Raw genomic sequence first — 19988 nt, forward strand, 5'->3', positions numbered from 1 at the left:
TGTTCCGCTGTAATGACGAAAAAATCCAGCAGGACGTGCCAGTCGACCCCAGAGGGTTAAGCTTTTAAATATATTTCATGCTAATCATGTCACACATGGCCTTTATTTTGGGTGTAATTGCCTCTGTTTTGCATCTAATGAATACAAATTTTTAGTAGTAAGAATGCAATTGTATAGCTCTGTGATTGAAATTCTTACTAGTGAAAATTGAATGAGCAGCGCTCTGTAATAAAATGTTTACTAGTAAGAATCAAATTGCAGAGCTCTTTAATTGGAATTGTTACCAGTAGAAAGGCAATTACAGAGCTCTATAATTCAATTGTAGAGCTCTGCAATTGCATTCTTACTAGTAACAATGTCATTACAGAGATCTGTAATCACAATTCTTACTATTAAAAAATCAATTGTAGATCTCATTAATTTGAGTTTTTACTAGTAAAATGCCATTGTAGATGCCAGCATTAAAAGTAGACGGATGCATTAAAAAGCAAAATTGGCTTGCCATAGTTTCCAGGGAATTATCTATTTACCAAATAACGCATCATTTTGCTCTTTATTAAAACATGTTTTTTTGTGACACATTTGCTCCCTTTTAGGAGTAGAAAGGACAAATGTGAGATGTAAGGATTCAGTTGGAAATCACCATGACTCACCATGGACATCTCATTTTGGACTTTCAGTTTTTTCCCCCATTGTGATTCCATCTTCTTCTGTCTAATTAGATGTCCCTGGCCAAGTGAGTCTGTTTCTATTACATAACACTGGACTAAAAATACGAGAGCATAACTAACCAAGTGCTTTCCGTTAGATGGTCACTTCAATTAAGTCAGACGGGCATGAAATCATTGCCCTTTTTTTGCTTCCCTTCTATGTCTATCATGCCCTCTATTTGTGACAGGTCAACAGTAATCTCCCGGAGAAGTGTAAAGCCAACACAACAATGCTTACCTTCCACTTAAGAGGTATCTGTCCCTCCAGTTTCATGACTCATGGATCACTGAAGGTGCAACCAGTCAGAAAGTGTTACAGAGAGAGCATGATCATTCCCACCACCAACACAATTAAAGTCTTTTTCATACTACAACAGTTCACAGTGACAATGGTTGTTAAAGGCATAGTTCACCTAAAAATTGTAATTCTCTCATTTACTCACTCTGATGCCATCTCAGATGTGTGACTTTCTATCTTCTGCTGAACACAAACAAAGAAGAATTTTTAGAAGAATATCTAAGCTCTGTAGGTCCATCCAATGCAAGTGAAGGTTGACCAAAACGTTGAAGCTACAAAAAGCACATACAATTTGCATAAAAGTAATCATAATGACTCCAGTGGTTTAATCCATGTCTTCTGAAGAGATCCAATTGATTTTGGGTGAGAACAGACCTCCTTTTTTACTGTACAACTTGCCATCGCAGTCTCTAGTGCTTAATGCATGGGGGCTAGATGCGCTAGATGGCTAGTGTAATCGAGCTTGAAATCATGATCGCCAAGAGATTTATTGTGAAAAAGTTGTTACATTTTGGTCTGTTCTCACCCAAAAACTATTGGGTCACTTCAGAAGACATGGATTAAACCACTGGATTCATATGGTTTACTTTAAGCTTTTTGGAGATTAAAAATGTTGGTCGCCATTCACTTGAATTGTGTGGAACTACAGAGCTGTGATGTTCTTCTACAAATCTTTGTTTGTGTTCTGCAGAAGAAAGAAAGTCATACACATCTGGGATGGTGAGTAAATAATTAGTTTTTTTTTTTTTACATTTTTGGGTGACCTATTGCTTCAAACCCCCCAAAGAGGACCAGAGAAGTAGCCAATATGTTTATACGCTATATTCCAAGTCTTTTAAATTTGTGAAAGGATCATTCTTTTGAGTTCTTTTTTTTTTTTTACAGTACAATGACTCAATTCAGTTCTGAGTTCAGCTCACTGCCTGGATTCAGTCACAATGGTTCTTGAGTTAACAGTTCGCTGGAGGGAAGATTATTATAGAACGATGTCTGTTTCTCATAAAAAATGTCAAGCTGCTTCAGAAGACTTGGAATATAGTGCACAAATCATTCAGACAATTTGTATTATTTTTTTTTTTGTGTTTTGTTTTTTGTCATTTTTGGAGCTATAAACGGTTTGGATTTGATAGAAATCATCTCAAAGTTGACTAACAATTAAGGGATTCCAGGCCTGATGTATGGGTGGATTAGAATCATAGACTGTATAAACTAATATATTCACAACACAAAACAATGACCCAAAGATTATTATGCCTGCTCTGATTCAAAATTCTTCACACACAGATGTATGCATCAACAAACCACTAACACCGATGGTGCCATTGTCAGAATCTATGCATATAACAGAACTTGGGACATGCACAAAAACAGTTTGATCATCAGACTTCTAAATCGCAATGAAGAACTTGAAAGTACACATAGGCTTGTTTCGTGCTCACCTCTCATTAACATTCTCACTGTCACTCCAGCTGGAGGCATACACAACAGCAGCATTCCTGTTCTCATTTCCGTAGCAGTCAGAAGCCTCACTTTTATGGGAAGGCATCAATATTGGGTATAATTAGTGAGTCCCAAAATAAAATGATGCCATTTGGTGATCTGTTGACATTGTTAAATGCAGTATCACAGCCTGGGGTGCTGTAACAAGATTCTTCACATACCTGCAAGCTATGTATAGTAAAGAATTAGAGGGATGCTGTGCGGCTTTGGGATTCTCATCAAACAAATGGCATGTGATGCTTGCTTGTGGCTTTGTCATATGAAAATGCACAACAACCACAAACCAGATATCATAATTAAGCTATATTTCATGCAGAGCATGCCTGATTGGGTCCTTATAAGTCAAGAAATTATTCTTGCTGTGACACCAGTTTTCTTTCAAAGGCAAATTAACGTATTTATTACATATTGCTGTGTTGTTTAAATACATCAATTGTCCTGTAAACATTGGTTGCAGACTTTCCTGCAGAGCTCTTCAAAGTGAGACAGCCCTTGGATTCCTGGCTTAAGCTTTATCACTAAAAATATATTGCTTGAATTGCTATATATAGGTCCGACAAAACAATGGGAATTAGTTCTCAAAGCTCTCTATAGTTGACAGTTGTATCAAATCATAATGCACTGACATTAGACATGCGTAGTGCATAAACTTATTCTTTAATGGGAAACCTGTATGCTAATTCACATTTAGATTGATTATGAAGTATAAGAGCATGAGTAGTTTTCTTGCAGTGTATTATTTTGTTTCTCTAATTGAAGAAAACATTTATAATTTACCAAAAACAAAAGACAATTCTGGAATTATTTACTCACCCTCATGTTGTTCCAAACATGTATGACTTTATTTATTCCATGACAAACCAAAGAAGTAGACAGGTGCTATCAAACTGTATCAAGGACAAAAAGGCACCATAAAAGATTCATAAAGCTTTCCATACCACTTGTGCATTATATTCCAAGTCTTTTAACCCTTTCAGTCTGGGGCACAGAGAGGTGCTGAACACAATAAATAAATAAATAGAGTACTGTGCAAAAGTCTTGGGCACATAAGAGGTTTCACCAAAACTTTTGTCTTAAGATGGTTATTTATATCTGCTACTTTAGTGTGTCAATAGGAAATCTACATTTTGTCCTTCCAAACACTGCTTTTGCTAATGGAATTTAATAGAACAGAAGAACATGGAGCCCTGCAACAGATGACATGGCCCTCGAAGAGCCCCTCACTGAACATTGTGTCAGTCTGGGATTACACAAAGAGACAGACGCAATTGAGACTAAATAAATAAATAAAAAACTTGCAAACTGGCAAATTCTCCAAGAAGCTTGGAAAATCAAGATTTTTCAAAATGTGTTATATTAGCCATGTGTTATGTTTTTCATGATTAGTACAATACAATGAGCAAATTTGTTTCAATCAGAGTCCAAACTACAGTGAGTAGCATGTAAAATCCACAAGTAAAATAAACAGATAAACATTATATAGAAAATAGCATATAACAACTTACAGCATACGAATCTGAATCAAACACTCATGGAGACAGACTGCCCTCACTGCGAAGGCATGAATTACCGGATGTTGAGAGCTCGGTCTTGAGTGGTGTCCTCCATGCGGAGCTCACAAAGACCTGGTATGCGCCTTACTCTTCAAGCATTCAGGTCGGAGGTGCTAATGTCCTCACTAAAATGGACCATGCCAATGAAAAAGGCTACTCAAAGCTTCTCCCGGTGGAACAGGCAGTTGCAGCTCACCTCTGCCATAGTACTGCCCTGGGATGGAAATCCCACCCCGTCCATCATTCCAAGCCATGTCGACTGATGTCCGCACTGGCTGGAAAAGCTTATACAGCAGTGGGCCATGCTGGTTCAGCACTCCACAGCATGTCTGTGCTCCACACCACTACAGATTTACCGCTGCGAGCCACGAAAGTTACCGCTCAGGCCATCTGCAAAGCCTGATGACCAGCCTGGTGGTTCTGGATCAACATATTTCTGGACTCACCACTGTCTAGCTGCTCTAGCACCATGGACAGTGCCGATCTTCTAGCAACAGGATGTTATACTGGGTCAAATTTTCAGAAGAAAAGGGGTGACCCCAGATGCATCCAACACAGGTTGGGGGTGCGGTGTACGATGGTCATCTGACTTTCAACACCTGGACAGGTGCGAAACGGGCATGGCACATCAACCGCCTACAACTACTGGCTGTCTTTCTAGCTTTAAGAACTTTTCATTCCGACATTTTGAATCACCACACTCTAATTTGTTCGGACAACACAACAGTAGTGACATACATAAATCAGCAGGGCAGACTCTGATCCTCAAAATTAATGAGCATGACACAACACCTCCTCTAATGGAGTGGGCATCATCTCCTTTCATTGTGTGCAACAATGAAAGGAGAACAACCTGGGCCATGTGAATTTCAGAGCGGATCTGTTGTCATGCCAGGGAGCATTACCAGGGAAATGGGACTCCCTTCAGCAAAGAAGTAGTTGACATATTTGCCTCCGTGGAGAACAGGACTGTCCCCTTTGGTACTCCATGTCCCAAGCCCCGCTGGACGTGGATGCACTGGCTCACAAATGGCCGGCAAAACACAAGTATGCATTTCCCCCAGTGCACCTCCTTCATTCTGTCATCAGCAAAGTCTGAGGGGACATGGAAACAGTTCTATTAATTGCGGAAAAAAGTGGAACCTACATGTGTGGCCTCTGAACGGAGCACATCGGACAAGACAGAATTGGCTAATTGGCTAACACCATTTTACAGGCTAGAGCATTGCAATTTATCTATGCAATTAAATGGTGCATGTTTGCAAATTGGTGCTCCTCACATGGTAAATAATCTTTTTCCCCCCATTTATCAAAGGGTTTATAATAAAATAAATCCATGCAATTAACCCAACTTATTTTTTTTTTAAGTTCTGAGCATTCATTTTCTATATTTGTCCTTTAGAATGGAAATCTTTCAAAAACACCTTCATGGTGTAAGGGGTTAAACCATATTTTGTATTTAATAATTTTTACATTTCATATTTTGCAACCAGATTTGTGTAAGGAACAGACTAAAATGTAAGTCATTATTCACTTCAAATGAGTTTGGAATGACATGAGAGTGTGTGAATGATGACAACATTTTCTGGGGTGTTTTAATTTATTAAGTATTTTTTTTTTTTTTTTTTGTTTCTGAATATTTGAGCCCAGAATGAAATAAATTATGAAGTAATTTGAGCAGATTACGTCACAAAATACTCATTTGGGTATCTCAGTATTCAAGAGAGATAAAAGAATCTCCTTAACCTTGAATCAGCTCACTTATGTCACATTGTAATTACCTCAAAAATGAGGTCTTGATTTTCCAGACCCCCTCAAAGCCTTAGAGGGGCGTACCTCTGCTCTGTAAATTATCAGCCTGTTTATTCTCTATTTGATTATGACACATGCTGATAACCTCTTTGAGCTGGAGCACAGCTGCTTCTCTGGCCATCAGAGGAGAATCTATTAGCAACAGCTCTTGCCACGTACTGCCAATGGAAACAATTCACAGTTCTGTTACCCTCTGAGTCTCTGGGGAATCGTGATTCAGCACTCAAAAGCACATATGCCCATTCAAAGAGGAAAATGAGACTCTGTGTTTCTGCTGATGTGGAGAAGCTCACAGAAAACACATACCTAAGGGTATTTGCAATACTCTTGCTAGCTCTCCTGTGCCATGCTGCTTCTCTTTCTCTGAGGATTTTGGGCGTGATTCTTCAAAGCTCTTCGGTTTTTGCCCCTGACTGAAATAATTAGCCCGCCTTTGCTACCTGAGTAGACTAAATAAAACAACTCTATGAACAGTGCTATCATATAATGGAATAGGTTGCCCCATTCTGGTTTTAGAGGTATTTAGGGGCATTTCTTAGCTGGCCAGGCTGTGAAACCAACAAAATCATGGCCACTTGTTCCCATATAATGAAATTAAATGAGGACTGTGGCTGACAAAATAACAAAAAGCTCCTTAAAATGTACAATAAAAGTAGTCCATACGAATTGTGCACGATATTCTAAATCTTCTGAAATCATAAGATAGATTTGTGTGAGGAGAATGAAATTTATGTCTTTATTTTGAGTCAGTGATTTGTCATCGAGAACCGAATGAGATTGATTTGTGAACTGGATCAACCGATTCGTTGAAAAGATCCGACACGTAAGACTTAAGTCAACATGTCCTTTCACAAAGCTATCAGAAGAATATTGCGCTATTTAATTAAAGAAGGTAAACAAAGGAAATGGTCTGAAAAAATGGCAGTCAAAAGTTTAGTAATGGAGTGTTTTTTGTGTTGAATTGAGCTGCTGTTATTGCATTGAAACATGAATATATTATTAAGAAATAAAAACGATTAGTTTGGTGGGGCTTTTAATTTAGGCAGATAATGATTCGAAGATACATATATATATATATATATATATATATATATATATATATATATATATATATATATATATATATATATATATATATATAAAGATAAATATTTATTTACTTTTTAGAACCTTTCAATTAATATGAGAACAAGCTAGGTTCAAGCACACATACTAAAAACGAAACAATGATGCCACCAAGCGGATATTAAATGAACTGCTCTCAAAGATAACAGTACACCGGTGAGGTACAGGTGAAACTCGAAAAATTAGAATATCGTGCAAAAGTTCATTAATTTCAGTAATTCAACTTAAAAGGTGAAACTAATATATTATATAGACTCATTACAAGCAAAGTAAGATATTTCAAGCCTTTATTTGATATAATTTTGATGATTATGGCTTACAGCTTATGAAAACCCCAAATTCAGAATCTCAGAAAATTAGAATATTACATGAAATCAATAAAAAAAAAGGATTTTAAATACAGAAATGTCGGCCCTCTGAAAAGTATAATCATGCATATGTACTCAGTACTTGGTTTGGGCCCTTTTGCATTAATTACTGCCTCAATGCGGCGTGGCATGGATGCTATCAGCCTGTGGCACTGCTGAGGTGTTATGGAAGACCAAGATGCTTCAATAGCGGCCTTCAGCTCTTCTGCATTGTTTGGTCTCATGTCTCTCATCTTTCTCTTGGCAATGCCCCATAGATTCTCTATGGGGTTCAGGTCAGGCGAGTTTGCTGGCCAATCAAGCACAGTAATACCATGGTCATTGAACCAGGTTTTGGTACTTTTTGCAGTGTGGGCAGGTGCCAAGTCCTGCTGGAAAATGAAGTCAGCATCTCCATAAAGCTTGTCTGCTGAAGGAAGCATGAAGTGCTCTAAAATGTCCCGGTAGAGGGCTGCGTTGACTCTGGACTTTATAAAGCACAGTGGACCAACACCAGCTGATGACATGGCTCCCCAAACCAACACAGACTGTGGAAACTTCACACTGGACTTCAAGCATCTTGGATTGTGTGACTCTCCATTCTTCCTCCAGACTCTGGGACCTTGGTTTCCAAATGAGATGCAAAATTTGCTCTCATCAGAAAAGAGGATTTTGGACCACTGAGCAACAGACCAGTTCTTTTTTTCTTTAGCCCAGGTAAGACGTTTGACATTTGAAGCCCATGTCCAGGACCCGTCTGTGTGTGGTGGCTCTTGATGCAGTAACTCCAGCCTTAGTCCACTCCTTGTGAAGCTCCCCACACATTTGAATGGCCTTTTCCTGACAATCCTCTCCAGGCTACGGTCATCCCTGCTGCTTGTGCACCTTTTTCTTCCACACTTTTCCCTTCCACTTAACTTTCTATTAATGTGCTTTGATACAGCACTTTGAGAACATCCAACTTCTTTTGCAATTACCTTTTGAGGCTTTCCCTCCTTGTGGAGGGTGTCAATGATGGTTTTCTGCACAACTGTCAGGTCAGCAGTCTTCCCCATGATTGTGAATTCAACTGAACCAGACTGAGAGACCATTTAAAGGCTCAGGAACCCTTTGCAGGTGTTTAGCTGATTAGAGTGTGACACTTTGAGCCTACAATACTGAACCTTTTCACAATATTCTAATTTTCTGAGATTCTGAATTTGGGGTTTTCATAAGCTGTAAGCCATAATCATCAAAATTATATCAAATAAAGGCTTGAAATATCTTACTTTGCTTGTAATGAGTCTATATTATATATTAGTTTCACCTTTTAAGTTGAATTACTGAAATTAATAAACTTTTGCACGATATTCTAATTTTTCGAGTTTCACCTGTATTACTGTACATAAAGCTTTCAGCACAATACATATTTGAAAACTCTTGAAAGAAGAAAATTAGCATAATACTATACAAGTATAAAAATTAAACATGTATAAAGCACATTATGAAAGCACAACAGCAGAAAATACAGAAATGTTAAACGAAAAACAATCATTTATTGTTTTTTTGTAAAAGAGTGATCAATTAATGTAGATTGTTCTATTAATTTGGTTTTTTAAATCCCTAAAACATACAAAAAAAAAAATACTTATAAAGATATCGCTATGTACTGAATATATTATTCTAAAAATAGGCTTACTTAATGTTTGCATGCTTTGAGTAGAACATGAAAGGCTTTTTTTTAAACTTGTGTATAATTATTTGTATTTATGATTTAATGTACCAGAAACAAAATCATATTTCTGTCCCACATTCTTAAAAAAAAATTATTGGCTTGAAAGTATTTTTTTATAGACCTAAATTGGAACAATTGGAACTTTATAATCTTATTATACTTTCAAATGTCAGCTAGTCTTAATTACTCCAGTATGTTTTGAGTGGAAATGAATGTGTATACACAAATTAATTCTCTCAGAAGTAACAGAATGTCTACTTGAAAGTTCAACAGTGGTATTGTGAGATTGGAACACTACTATTGTTAAGTTATATATAAAGGTCTATATACAAAGCTTTGGCAATATCAGGTGAGAATGTGGCCAGATGTATTTTTGATCCTAGCTTTTAGAGAAATTTCATGTACAGGATAAGCTATATAATTATTTTTAACTGAAAGCCAAAAGTTTGACAAAAAAAAGCTTCTTTTTATTTTATTTTTTATCAGAAACCAAAAAACAAACAAAAAAAAAACGTATTTTTAAAATGTGTAAAAACAAAAGAAAATGTAAAGTGTATTCCACAAAGCCAAACTAAATTTTAAGGTGTTCACACTCTAAAAAACAAAATAGAAATAATTTTACGATTTACACATTGCAATTTCATAACACAGTTATATCAAACTGAACTGAGCAATCTTTAATCAAATAAAAAAACAACATTTCATATTTTAAGTTGAATTACCTAATTTTGTTAAACATTTCTCTATTCAATTTATGGAATTTCTTTATGAAATTGAAATGAGTAAAACTTAAGAATAGGCTAAAGTAACTTGAGTACTGGCTATAAATTTAGGCAGCCTATAATGCGATCTTTAACTATATTTGTTGGGAAAAGGGCTAATAAATGGGACTAATAAACCTAGATCAGATGACAATAGTCTTGTTCATTTCCAAATATAACATCTGTAGAGTTGTGTTTGAGGCATGCTTTCATCAAGCCTTTGTGATGCAACATAATGATTTCAGAAGATGAGGAACAATCAAATTTGCTCTACTGTTGGCTCTCAGTGGTGGTGCTTTAGCCAGCTCAGCCAATCACGCTCTCATATGTAAATGAGGTAGGATGGTATATTTGCTGATTGGTCCTCCCCAGACTTGCCATTGTGCTTATCAACAGCTTCTCTTCATTGTTTTTGTTGTGGTCTGCATTGAGATTCAGTGTATGGGCTTGGTTTAGGGTTCTGAGTGAGGGAGCTTTGAAGGGAGCCGAGAGGGGGAGTGGCTAAGAGAAAAGAGGAGAGAGTGGGCGGGATCTAGACACAGGCTTGCTGGAGTAAAGCATCCTTGGCACAGGTTCGGCTAACGGCTATGGAAAAGCGGTCCCAGACCGATGCTGAGTCAGGTAGAGGTGGGTTCACATCCTGTACGGCTTGGACACTCCAGAAATTATGGAGGAACTAGAACATACCTGTCCACTGCCACGAACGGTGAGACGTCTGGCTTTTGTTGTCATAAATTGGGAGGGACGAAGAGAGGTTTGATCACTCTCTTTTTTCAATCTGTCCTATACTTATACTTTGTGCTGCTGTCAATGTACAACAGCAGCTAAACAAAGAGATGTGTTGAACTGAATATCCAAGTGTATGCTCCTGTCCTGTGTGTGTTTGTGCTGATGCTACAGTAGGTCATGATGCTGCTATCAGCTCTCTTAATAGGAGTCTAGCAGATGTTGTTTTTAAAGGGGAAGGAGAGTCAAAGGAGAGGTTAGCCTTAATGACAGCCTCTGTCACTATTCACTTTCATTGTATGGAGAAAAAAATAAAGATGCAATGAAAGTGAAAGGTGAGTGAGACTGATTTTCAGGTAGAGACTGATGTTCATCGGAAGAAAGCAAGTCATGCGGTAAGTGATGAAATAATTTAAATTTTGGATGAGCTGTCTCTTTAAGAGCGAGCATTTGCCAATGTCACTGTTACAGCTAGTGTCCAGATTTCATCTTTTTGCAGGCTGCTTGATGCTCCTCCTCCTCACCTTGTACAGACTTCTGGGAAAGGTCCTCTGCATCTTATGAGCTGTCTACTTTGCTATGGGAATGAATCATGCATTGCTCTTTTTTTGGAGCTCCATGGCAAGTTTTTTGCAATTAATAATCAGACCTCACACCTACATTACACTGGAACACTATCCATGACGCTATGTGGGCCTGATTGGAAATGCATGTGTACCAGCTTGGTGTGTTTAATGTTGACAAGAATCCACCCACAGGTTTACAAAAATAAAAAAGGGACATTACGTCCAGCTTTAGTCACAAATGTGAGATTTCAGTATCTATAATAGAGTCAAACATTCTATTGCATAAATGCTTGTTTTCCCTAGCAGTGGTTATGCATGTTGGTTTCGAATTAAGAGTTAAAAATAAAACAACTATTGTAAATTAAAATATATTTTGTTATTCTATCGTTCAAACTGAAATTCTTAACTCATAACATTTTTTGTAATAGCTCAATAAACACAATAAAACCACATTGGCATACATTAAGGCAAGGGCCAATATTATGAAGGTAGATTTTAACCAAAAGGTTGAACGGTGTCAGGTTGGGACAGGTCACATTATAACGGTCTGAAATCTCTGTCAGGTTGGATGGGGACTGTTGGTGGACAGCCATTTTCAGGTCTCTCCAGAGATGTTCGATTGGGTTCAAGTCTGGGCTCTAGCTGGGCCACTCAAGGGCATTCACAGAGATGTCCCTAAGCCAGTCTTGTCTTGTGTCTCGCGTTGTCTTGGCTGTGTGCTTAGGGTCATTGTCCTGTTGGAAGGTGAACCTTCAGCCCAGCCTGAGGTCCTGAGTACTCTGGACTAGGTGTTCATTAAGGATATCTCTGTATTTTGCTGCATTCAGCTTTCCTTCAACTCTGACCAGTCCCTGCCACTGAAAACACCCCCACAGCATGATGCTACCACAACCTTGCTTCACCGTTGGGATGGTATCGCGCAGGTGATGAGCAGTGCCTGGTTTCCGCCAGACATGACGCTTGGAATTGAGGCCAAACAGTTCAATCTTCGATTCATCAGACCAGAGAATTTTGTTTCTCACAGTCTGGTGCACCTTTAACTGAGGAGCGGCTTCTGTCTGGCCACTCTACCATAAAGCCCAGATCGGTGGAGTGTTGCAGTGATGGTTGTCCTTCTGCAAGTTTCTCCCATCTCCACACATGATCTCTGGAGCTCAACCAGAGTGACCATCAGATTCTTGGTCACCTCTCTTACCAAGGCCCTTCTCCCCCTATTGCTTAGTTTGGCTGGGCAGCCAGCACTAGGAAGAGTCCTGGTTGTTCCAAACTTCTTCTATTTAAGAATTATGGAGGCCACTGTGCTTTTGGGAACCTTAAAAGCAGCCAATTTGATTTGTAGCCTTCCTCAGATCTGTGCCTCGACACAATCCTGTCTCTGAGCTCTGCAGGCAGTTCCTTTGGCCTCATGGCTTGGTTTTTGCTCTAATTTGCATTTTCAGCTGTGAGACATTTGTGACAAGGAGGAGGGCATGGCCTGGCCTTGATGACACATGCCCGGCGCTGAATTGTTGTAATGAGCTGGGAGGGGGATAAAGATGTTGACTTTTCTGCCAGTTCCCGCCTCGTTCTTGCCCATTCTGAACCAGTTACACTGGTGCTGAAACCAGGGAAGGAGGAGGGATGCGCTGTCAGAGAACCCTCACCGCTGTTGGCAGGTCGCAACGCTGAGGAGGTATGGTACAGTAGTACTTGAGCGGTTCGTCAGGAGGCAGAGGAGCCTGCTGCCATTTGCCAGGAGACAGAGAAGATGCTGCAATCTACCTGGAGGCAGAGGAGCTCACTTCTGGCCACCTGGAGTGGAGGAGCCGCTGCCGTCCGCCAGGAGGTGATGTCCAGTGCCATCACACAGCGTCGCAGAGGACCGCTGCCCAGCTAGCCGAGGACCAGGTGACAGTGTGTTCGGGGACCGGTCTCTCCCCTAACTCTTTCCCTCTCCCTCCCCTCATCTCTCACAGTGCTCCAGAGAGGCGTGGAAGACCTGCCGGCAGAAGGTCTGCCAGAAGGGCAACACCTCCCCTCCAGGAAGGGAGGGGAGGGCAGTACGTCCTGCCGGAGGTCTCCCTGGCCTGAAATGGGCGGCTGAGAAGTGTGACAAAGAGGAGGGCGTGCTGGGCCATGACAACGCACACCTGGTGCTGAATTGTCGTTATCAGCTGGGAGGGGGATAAATATGAGCTGGAAGCACCAGAGAGAGAGAGAGAAATACAAGGCTGCTGTGTGTGTGTGTGTGTGTGTGTGTGTGTGTGTGTGTGTGTGTGCATTTATGGTGTTTTAAGTTAATTTATATCATTAAACCTTTATGTTGACTGTTCAGCCGGTTCCTGCCTCCTCCTTGCCCATCCATTACCTGTGGTGTCAAAACCCGGGAGGGAGAAGGGATGCGCTGTTGCAGAGTCCTCGCCACTGCCATCTGCCAGTGGAGCAGCCACGGCCGTCTGCCTGGGGACGGAGAGAGCGGCCACAGAGAGCCGGAGGAACCGCTGCTGTCCACCGAGAAGGGGAGGGGCAGTTCCGTCTACCAGAGGTCGGAAGGCTTGCTGCCAATTTTTCAAATTATAATAGTAATTTTTTATGTTGTATATGTCCTGGCTATACATTGTGATTAGTTGAATTCCACTTTGGAGAATCAAAGTACCAATTTCTTTCCATAAGAGCAAAATCTGTACATTATTAAAACTTTTGGCCACTAGTGTATATATACATATGAATTTATTGATTGTTATTTAGATTTAGCTGAAAAGCCATTTAATAGCCTAGATTTTAAATACAGAAATGTAGTGGAAGATGTTTCTTTTTCTTTTTTACTTTTATTATTATTATTTCATATTTCATTAAAAAAGACTGTGTCTATAGTTTTTTTTAATGTTTTGTATTTGTGGCAATAGGAGTTGAATAGGTTAAAATAGCTGTGTTATGTATGTCTCTCTTTTTCCACTACACTGTGCTGCTGTGGATCTATGATCACGATCCATGGTCTATAGAGAGTGACACCAGAGCCTACCATTGGACAAGTCAATATCCAGTGTAAAGAGGCCTGATACACAAATTGATTTGGAATCAATAAGTCAGATAAAAACTTCTGTTAGCTACAAAGAGCGAAACATTTTTCAGAAGGGTAAATAGGGTCATTATATCAGCAAGGTGTTGCCCGGTTTAACTCTAACAGTATATTATTACAATTAGAGAGGCTGCATGCAATGTCTTTTTTTTTCTTTTGATTTTAGACAAATCAATCTATTTTCCATCTTCACTCCAGACTCTAACAGAACCAGCGAAATTTACGACATACACGAGTTGTGAATGCCGGGCACCACATGAGAAGCTAACTGCAGTGCAAGCTCGACTTGGAACACCTGGTTAGTATTGCTTTCCTCCTTTTTCTTTTTCATCATCCTAAAGATTCATATATTATCTAATGTTGATATGTTGAGATCCTTAAACTGATCCCAGATCAAGTAATGCTTGCCAGACACCCCACCTCTGAGACTGGGCCCAGTGAGATTAGATTCACGGATTCCCCATTTATACAGTGACCCAGATTCTCACAGTCACGCATCACAAAGCTTCTATATACCAGAGTTCAAGAGGATAATAATTACAAGTGGATAATTATTACAAAGAAATGAACCCAGAAGAAAAAAAAGAGAGGTTGCTCTTTAAACAGGGATCTACATATTAAAGGAATAGTTCACCAAAAATGAAAAACCATCCCAGATGTGTATGACTTTCTTCTGCTGAACACACACAAGAATATTTAGAAGGATATCTCTGCTCTGTAGGTCCATTCAGTGCAAGTGAATGGTGGCCAGAACTCTGAAGCTCTAAAAGGACTTAAATATTCATCAGTTTCTCACCCGCACATATCATATCGCTTCTAAAGATATGGACTGAACCACTGGAGTCGTAAGGATTACTCTTATCCTTTGAATGCTTCTTGAAGCTTCAAAGTTTTTGCCACCATTCACCTGCATTGTATGGACCTACAGAGCTGAGACACTCTTCTAAAAATCTTTGTTTGTGTTCAGCAGAAGAAAGTCATACACATCTAGGATGGTATGAGGATGAGTAAATGATGAAAGAATTTAATTTATTTGGGTGAATTATCCCTTTAAGACTGGTTTTTGAACCGATCTTGAATTAAGTTTGTTCTCACGCCACTGACCACTTTTTTCTCGTTATATAGCATAAATATATACAAATTTTGTGAGCTTTATGCTTATTGGACATCACAGTTATGTTATATTTTGGCAACATTGTTTTCAAATATTTCTCATAAAATTTCGACCAATTGTTGAAATTCAACAACAGTGTAGAACCAAATTAATGTGGATAGCATAGTCCAAATAATTTGATCTTCCAAGCATTGGATGAGAAATCTTTAAATTGAAATCTCTGACTTTTGATTAGCCTTTGGTATCTTGGCAAATCTGAAACCAATTTGAGACGTTGAGATCACTTCTGAAACTCAAGGGTGTTTTTTTCTCCAAAAAATATGAGAAGCAGGTTTGATCAACATTTGATCTCCATGTAATCTCATTGCTGTCTAGGAGTGGCAAATGAGATATTAAAGAGATCACATTTGTTATTTTTCTTTCCTATGGGAAGGGATGAAAAGGAGAAGGGGTGAATGCTTTTTATGTCAGTAAGGGTATTGAAGTTAACTGTTTTAGGTTTCTGGAAGGTGGAACTGAAAATAAGGAGAGATAGCGTTATAAAAAGTAATCCATGTATTATGATATTTACTCTATACTGATCTCGACACCGGTTACTTGATTAGCTCTGTCAAAAGCTTTTAAATGTCTTAATCTAGGTTCAGTTGACAGGCCGGTGCGAATCTATGCAGATGGCATCTTCGATCTTTTCCATTCTGGTCATGCTCGCGCCCTGATGCAGGCTAAGAATCTGTTCCCTAATGCCTACCTTATAGTTGGAGGTATGGATATACAATTTATTTTGAGACTGAATTTACTTTTGAATTGAGAGGTCATATCCCTCTTAAATAGGTCTGCTCATGTATGTGTGTCTGTGTGTAAATGTTTGTCCATTGTGGAGACCAAATGTCCACACAAGGATTGTAAAACCTGAGACCACCTACACTGTGGGGACCAGCCAGCGGTCCCCACGAGGGAAATGGCTTAGTAAACATACTAAATTATGTTTTTTTTTTTAAATGTAAAAATGCTAAATGTTTTCTGTGAGGGTTAGGTTTAGGGCTAGGGTTAGGGGATATAAATTATCGTTAGATCTATATAAAATCCATAGATGTCTATGGAAAGTCCCAACGATGATTAAAAACAAAACGTGTGTGTGTTTGGGGGGTTTACAAATAATTTTTTTGAGGTTACAAACTGGTAATAACGAGGTTATTATAAATGTGGTTTATGAGGACATTTCTAGTGTCCCCATAATTCAAATTGCTTAAAAACATACTAAACAATGTTTTTTGTGAGGGTTAGGTTTAGGGGAAGGGATAGGGGATAGAATCTATAGTTTGTACTGTATAAAAATCATTATGACTATGGAGAGTCCTCATAAGGATAGCCGCACCAACATGTGTGTGTGTTTGTGTTTGTTTGTGTGAAGTTTTTAGTGATGACCTCACTCATAATTACAAGGGCTTCACAGTAATGACAGAAGACGAGCGGTACGAAGCTTTGAGGCACTGTCGCTACGTTGATGAAGTTTTGCGTGATGCACCGTGGACTCTGACTCAAGAATTTTTAGAAAAACACAAGGTCAGTTATTTAAGTCACTGTGTTTACGTCCTATCAGAGTCAATTAATTCCTTGTGGTTAACCCCATTTATCATGCTCTCCAGATAGACTTTGTGGCACATGACGATATCCCATACTCCTCTGCTGGATCTGAGGATGTATACAAGCATATCAAGGAGGCAGGTAAAGAAAAGTGGTCTTCACTAATGAGTAAAGTATGTTTTTGGTAAGACCTGGTCTAACATATGTGAGTGTCTCAGGTATGTTTGTGCCCACTAAAAGGACAGAAGGGATCTCAACGTCTGACCTGATCACCCGCATAGTGAGAGATTATGACGTATATGCCAGACGCAACTTGCAGAGGGGCTACACCGCTAAAGAACTGAATGTCAGTTATATCAATGTGAGTGAACAATTTTTTATGGATAAAATTAGCCCTGCCATTTTTATCTTGACCTTTATTCAAATTAAAGTATTAAAATAGATAGCAAATTATGACTATTAAAGAAAGCTTTGGTGAGCTAACTTTGAACTCTTTCTGGAAAGGAAAAGAAGTACCGTCTGCAGAATCAGGTGGACAGGATGAAAGAGAAAGTGCGGACTGTTGAAGAAAAGTCAAAGCACTTTGTGTACAGAGTGGAGGAGAAGAGCCACGATCTTATCCAGAAGTGGGAGGATAAATCAAGAGAGTTCATTGGGAACTTCCTAGAGTTCTTTGGCCCAGATGGGACATGGGTAAGTATTTTAACTCATGTCTGTGAAGGGTTTAATCTGTTCAGATCTTTGTAGAGTGTCAGGTAGGCCTTCGCATCAGTCGTTGGGATGATGAGAATATGGAGGTAAAATGGCACTGGCTAAGTCCTGACAGCTAATATCCCATCGATAATGAAGAAGCAATTTTATCGATCCAATACATACCTTAGTATCAACCACAAATCTCTTCAAAAGATTCTGTAGGTAGATATCAACTTGTACATAGGTTTGGATTATAGCCGTTCTGCAAAGGAGAGCATGAAAAATTCCTGAAGCAAGAATAGAAGGTTGTGATTCCTGCTAAAAGAATTTCTAAATATAGGCATAAATGGTGGGAAAACTTTGCGCATGGCACATTTACTGTATTGTTTTTGTCAATCTATGAAATTCAGAACATTATATATGCATTCAAATTCACAGAAATATATTAAGTTTACTGCAGTTATGTTAAAGATGCACTCAATAACTTTTTGAAGTTTGTCGAAGTATGAATTACATTGACACCTAGTGGCCTGGATGCTGCATCATTCAAACACAGTAGTTTTCATTTACCAAGGCCATTATAGAAATTCACTATGCACAATAAGACAGGTTTAATTTAATCCACGAGTGAAATTGTCCAATAACAGGGCAGTTACTGAGATTAAGCAAGTAGTATTTAGCTGGTCATGTGATGCTAACATGGCAGCCCCCATGAGGTGCCCCTTCCCCATGCAGAATAAAACAGCTTTTATAAGGTTACTGATATAACTGAACTGTCCATCTCACTAGTGGTCATGATTTTATATTCAAATATTTCAAAGTGCAGGGTGGAAAATGAATATGAAACCTTGGATTTAATAACTGGCATATAACTGGCTATAGGCAATAACATTAGCCAAGCATTTCCTGTAATGCACAACAGTTCCTGCAACTGTAACTGTATTTATTAGGTCTCTTTATTACATGGCTCAGTGGAATACTTGATTATGCCAACCATGATCTGATATTTGGGAATAATGACTGCACATCTGGGGATAATGTGATATCAGGCTGGTCATCCAGGTATTCGGGTCATCTTTCCTACTTCTTGTGTCATTCTGCGATCTATATAAGTAAGCTAATAAAATCAATAATTTTGTAACTCAAATCAATATTTCATGCCCATTTATTTATTTATTTGTCAAGTAGTTGTGTAATACTGTATGTGGGATAATGAACAGTCAGTCAGATGGCCATTCTGTAAATACAGACAGAACTGCAAACCAGAGATGGGATTCAGCTGTTCCTGGAGACTGTCTTTTTTCATCACATAATAACATAAATTCAACTCAAATAATTATTTATTGTCCATTTAATTATTTACAGTATTTTGTAAGCAATCATCTAATAAGCAGGATAATCTACAGTCTGCCAGTCATAATCACAAAATAAACCAACCTGTCTCGATTTATTTTGTGATTATGACCAGCTTACTAGTTTATCCTTTACATAATACACCCTGATCACACTACAATTACTACAACCAGATTTTATTTTTTCTTTAAAATGTTCTCCAGAAGCAGATGTTTCAGGAACGGAGTGGTCGAATGATCCAGGCTTTTTCACCGTGCTACTCACCCAGCAGTAGCCCTCCAAGGGACTTTTCTCCATCCCGTTCCCCATCGCCCCCCTCTCGCTGGGCCATGCATAGGACCTCTCCGCCCTCTACCCCAAAGAGGGCGTCTGCCTCCATCAGCAGCATGAGTGAAGGTGACGAAGATGAAAAGTGAGGAAATGGACCATCAAATTCTCACATAAAAGACTGCACTTTACCCTCACACATATACTCACTTAAACACACTGGCAGTGTTGATTGGTCCAATAAACTACCCTCATGGGAAAATTGTATATACTGTAATTGTACACAGCACAGGGTTCTTAAAGTCCTGCACATCTGGTATTGCAGCTAATATTTTTTATAGCCATTGCTGACCCTTTCTATAATGAGAACATATTTCTCCTATGGTGTTCCATGTGTAATGAGAGCCAGCTGGTATGTGATAGCTGTGCAGTGTGTAAACCTCACTTCCCTTGCCTCAAGAGGCCCACTAGTGACTGACGCTGGAGGCTGTAGCCTTAAGCCTCCTCATTAGTGCGCCCGCCTCCCATGCCAGCTGACGCCGGTTTGATTCCCGCTCGGAATGGGTCAAGCAGGACCTGTTGCAGTGGTGCCATGACCCGGACAAGATTGAGTGTAACGGGAGCCAGCTGGTACGTGATAGCTGTGTGGTATGTGTAAATCTCACTCCTCTGGCCTCAAGAGGCACTAGCGACTGACGCTAGGGGCTGTAGCCTTTAGCCTCCTCGTTGATGCTGGTTGCTGGTTCAAATCCTGCTCGGAATGGGTCGAGCAGGACCAGTTACATATGGAAGAAACCACTGGTGGTC

General features: G+C 39.3%; 1 protein-coding gene across 3 annotated transcripts; it reads left to right on the forward strand.

The window, feature by feature from the left end:
- The first annotated feature begins 10388 nt into the window (after positions 1-10388).
- On the forward strand, positions 10389-19650 carry LOC127635287 (choline-phosphate cytidylyltransferase B-like). 3 transcript variants are annotated; one of them, XM_052115199.1, is made up of 9 exons: positions 10389-10526; positions 13427-13636; positions 14369-14468; positions 15923-16045; positions 16696-16847; positions 16931-17009; positions 17087-17229; positions 17373-17561; positions 19118-19650. In XM_052115199.1, the coding sequence occupies exons 1-9, from the start codon at positions 10488-10490 to the stop codon at positions 19328-19330; spliced, it is 1248 nt and encodes a 415-aa protein (XP_051971159.1). In that variant the 5' UTR covers positions 10389-10487; the 3' UTR covers positions 19331-19650. The 3 variants fall into 3 exon arrangements, with proteins under 3 accessions (XP_051971159.1, XP_051971161.1, XP_051971162.1); XM_052115201.1 differs by having other exon boundaries at positions 19121-19650; XM_052115202.1 differs by having other exon boundaries at positions 17114-17229.
- Positions 19651-19988: the final 338 nt, after the last annotated feature.

This window comes from Xyrauchen texanus, chromosome 42 (assembly GCF_025860055.1).
Source record: "Xyrauchen texanus isolate HMW12.3.18 chromosome 42, RBS_HiC_50CHRs, whole genome shotgun sequence".
Lineage (NCBI taxonomy): Eukaryota > Metazoa > Chordata > Actinopteri > Cypriniformes > Catostomidae > Xyrauchen > Xyrauchen texanus.

What these genes read in the sequence shown, in the direction of transcription:
- LOC127635287 (XM_052115199.1), top strand. Translation starts at nt 10,488, where the DNA reads ATGGAGGAACTAGAACATACCTGTCCACTGCCACGAACG. An exon ending in TGCCTACCTTATAGTTGGAG is followed by an intron (nt 16,046 to 16,695) that starts GTATGGATATAC and finishes GTTTGTGTGAAG; the next exon opens with TTTTTAGTGATGACCTCACT. An exon ending in CAAGCATATCAAGGAGGCAG is followed by an intron (nt 17,010 to 17,086) that starts GTAAAGAAAAGT and finishes TGAGTGTCTCAG; the next exon opens with GTATGTTTGTGCCCACTAAA.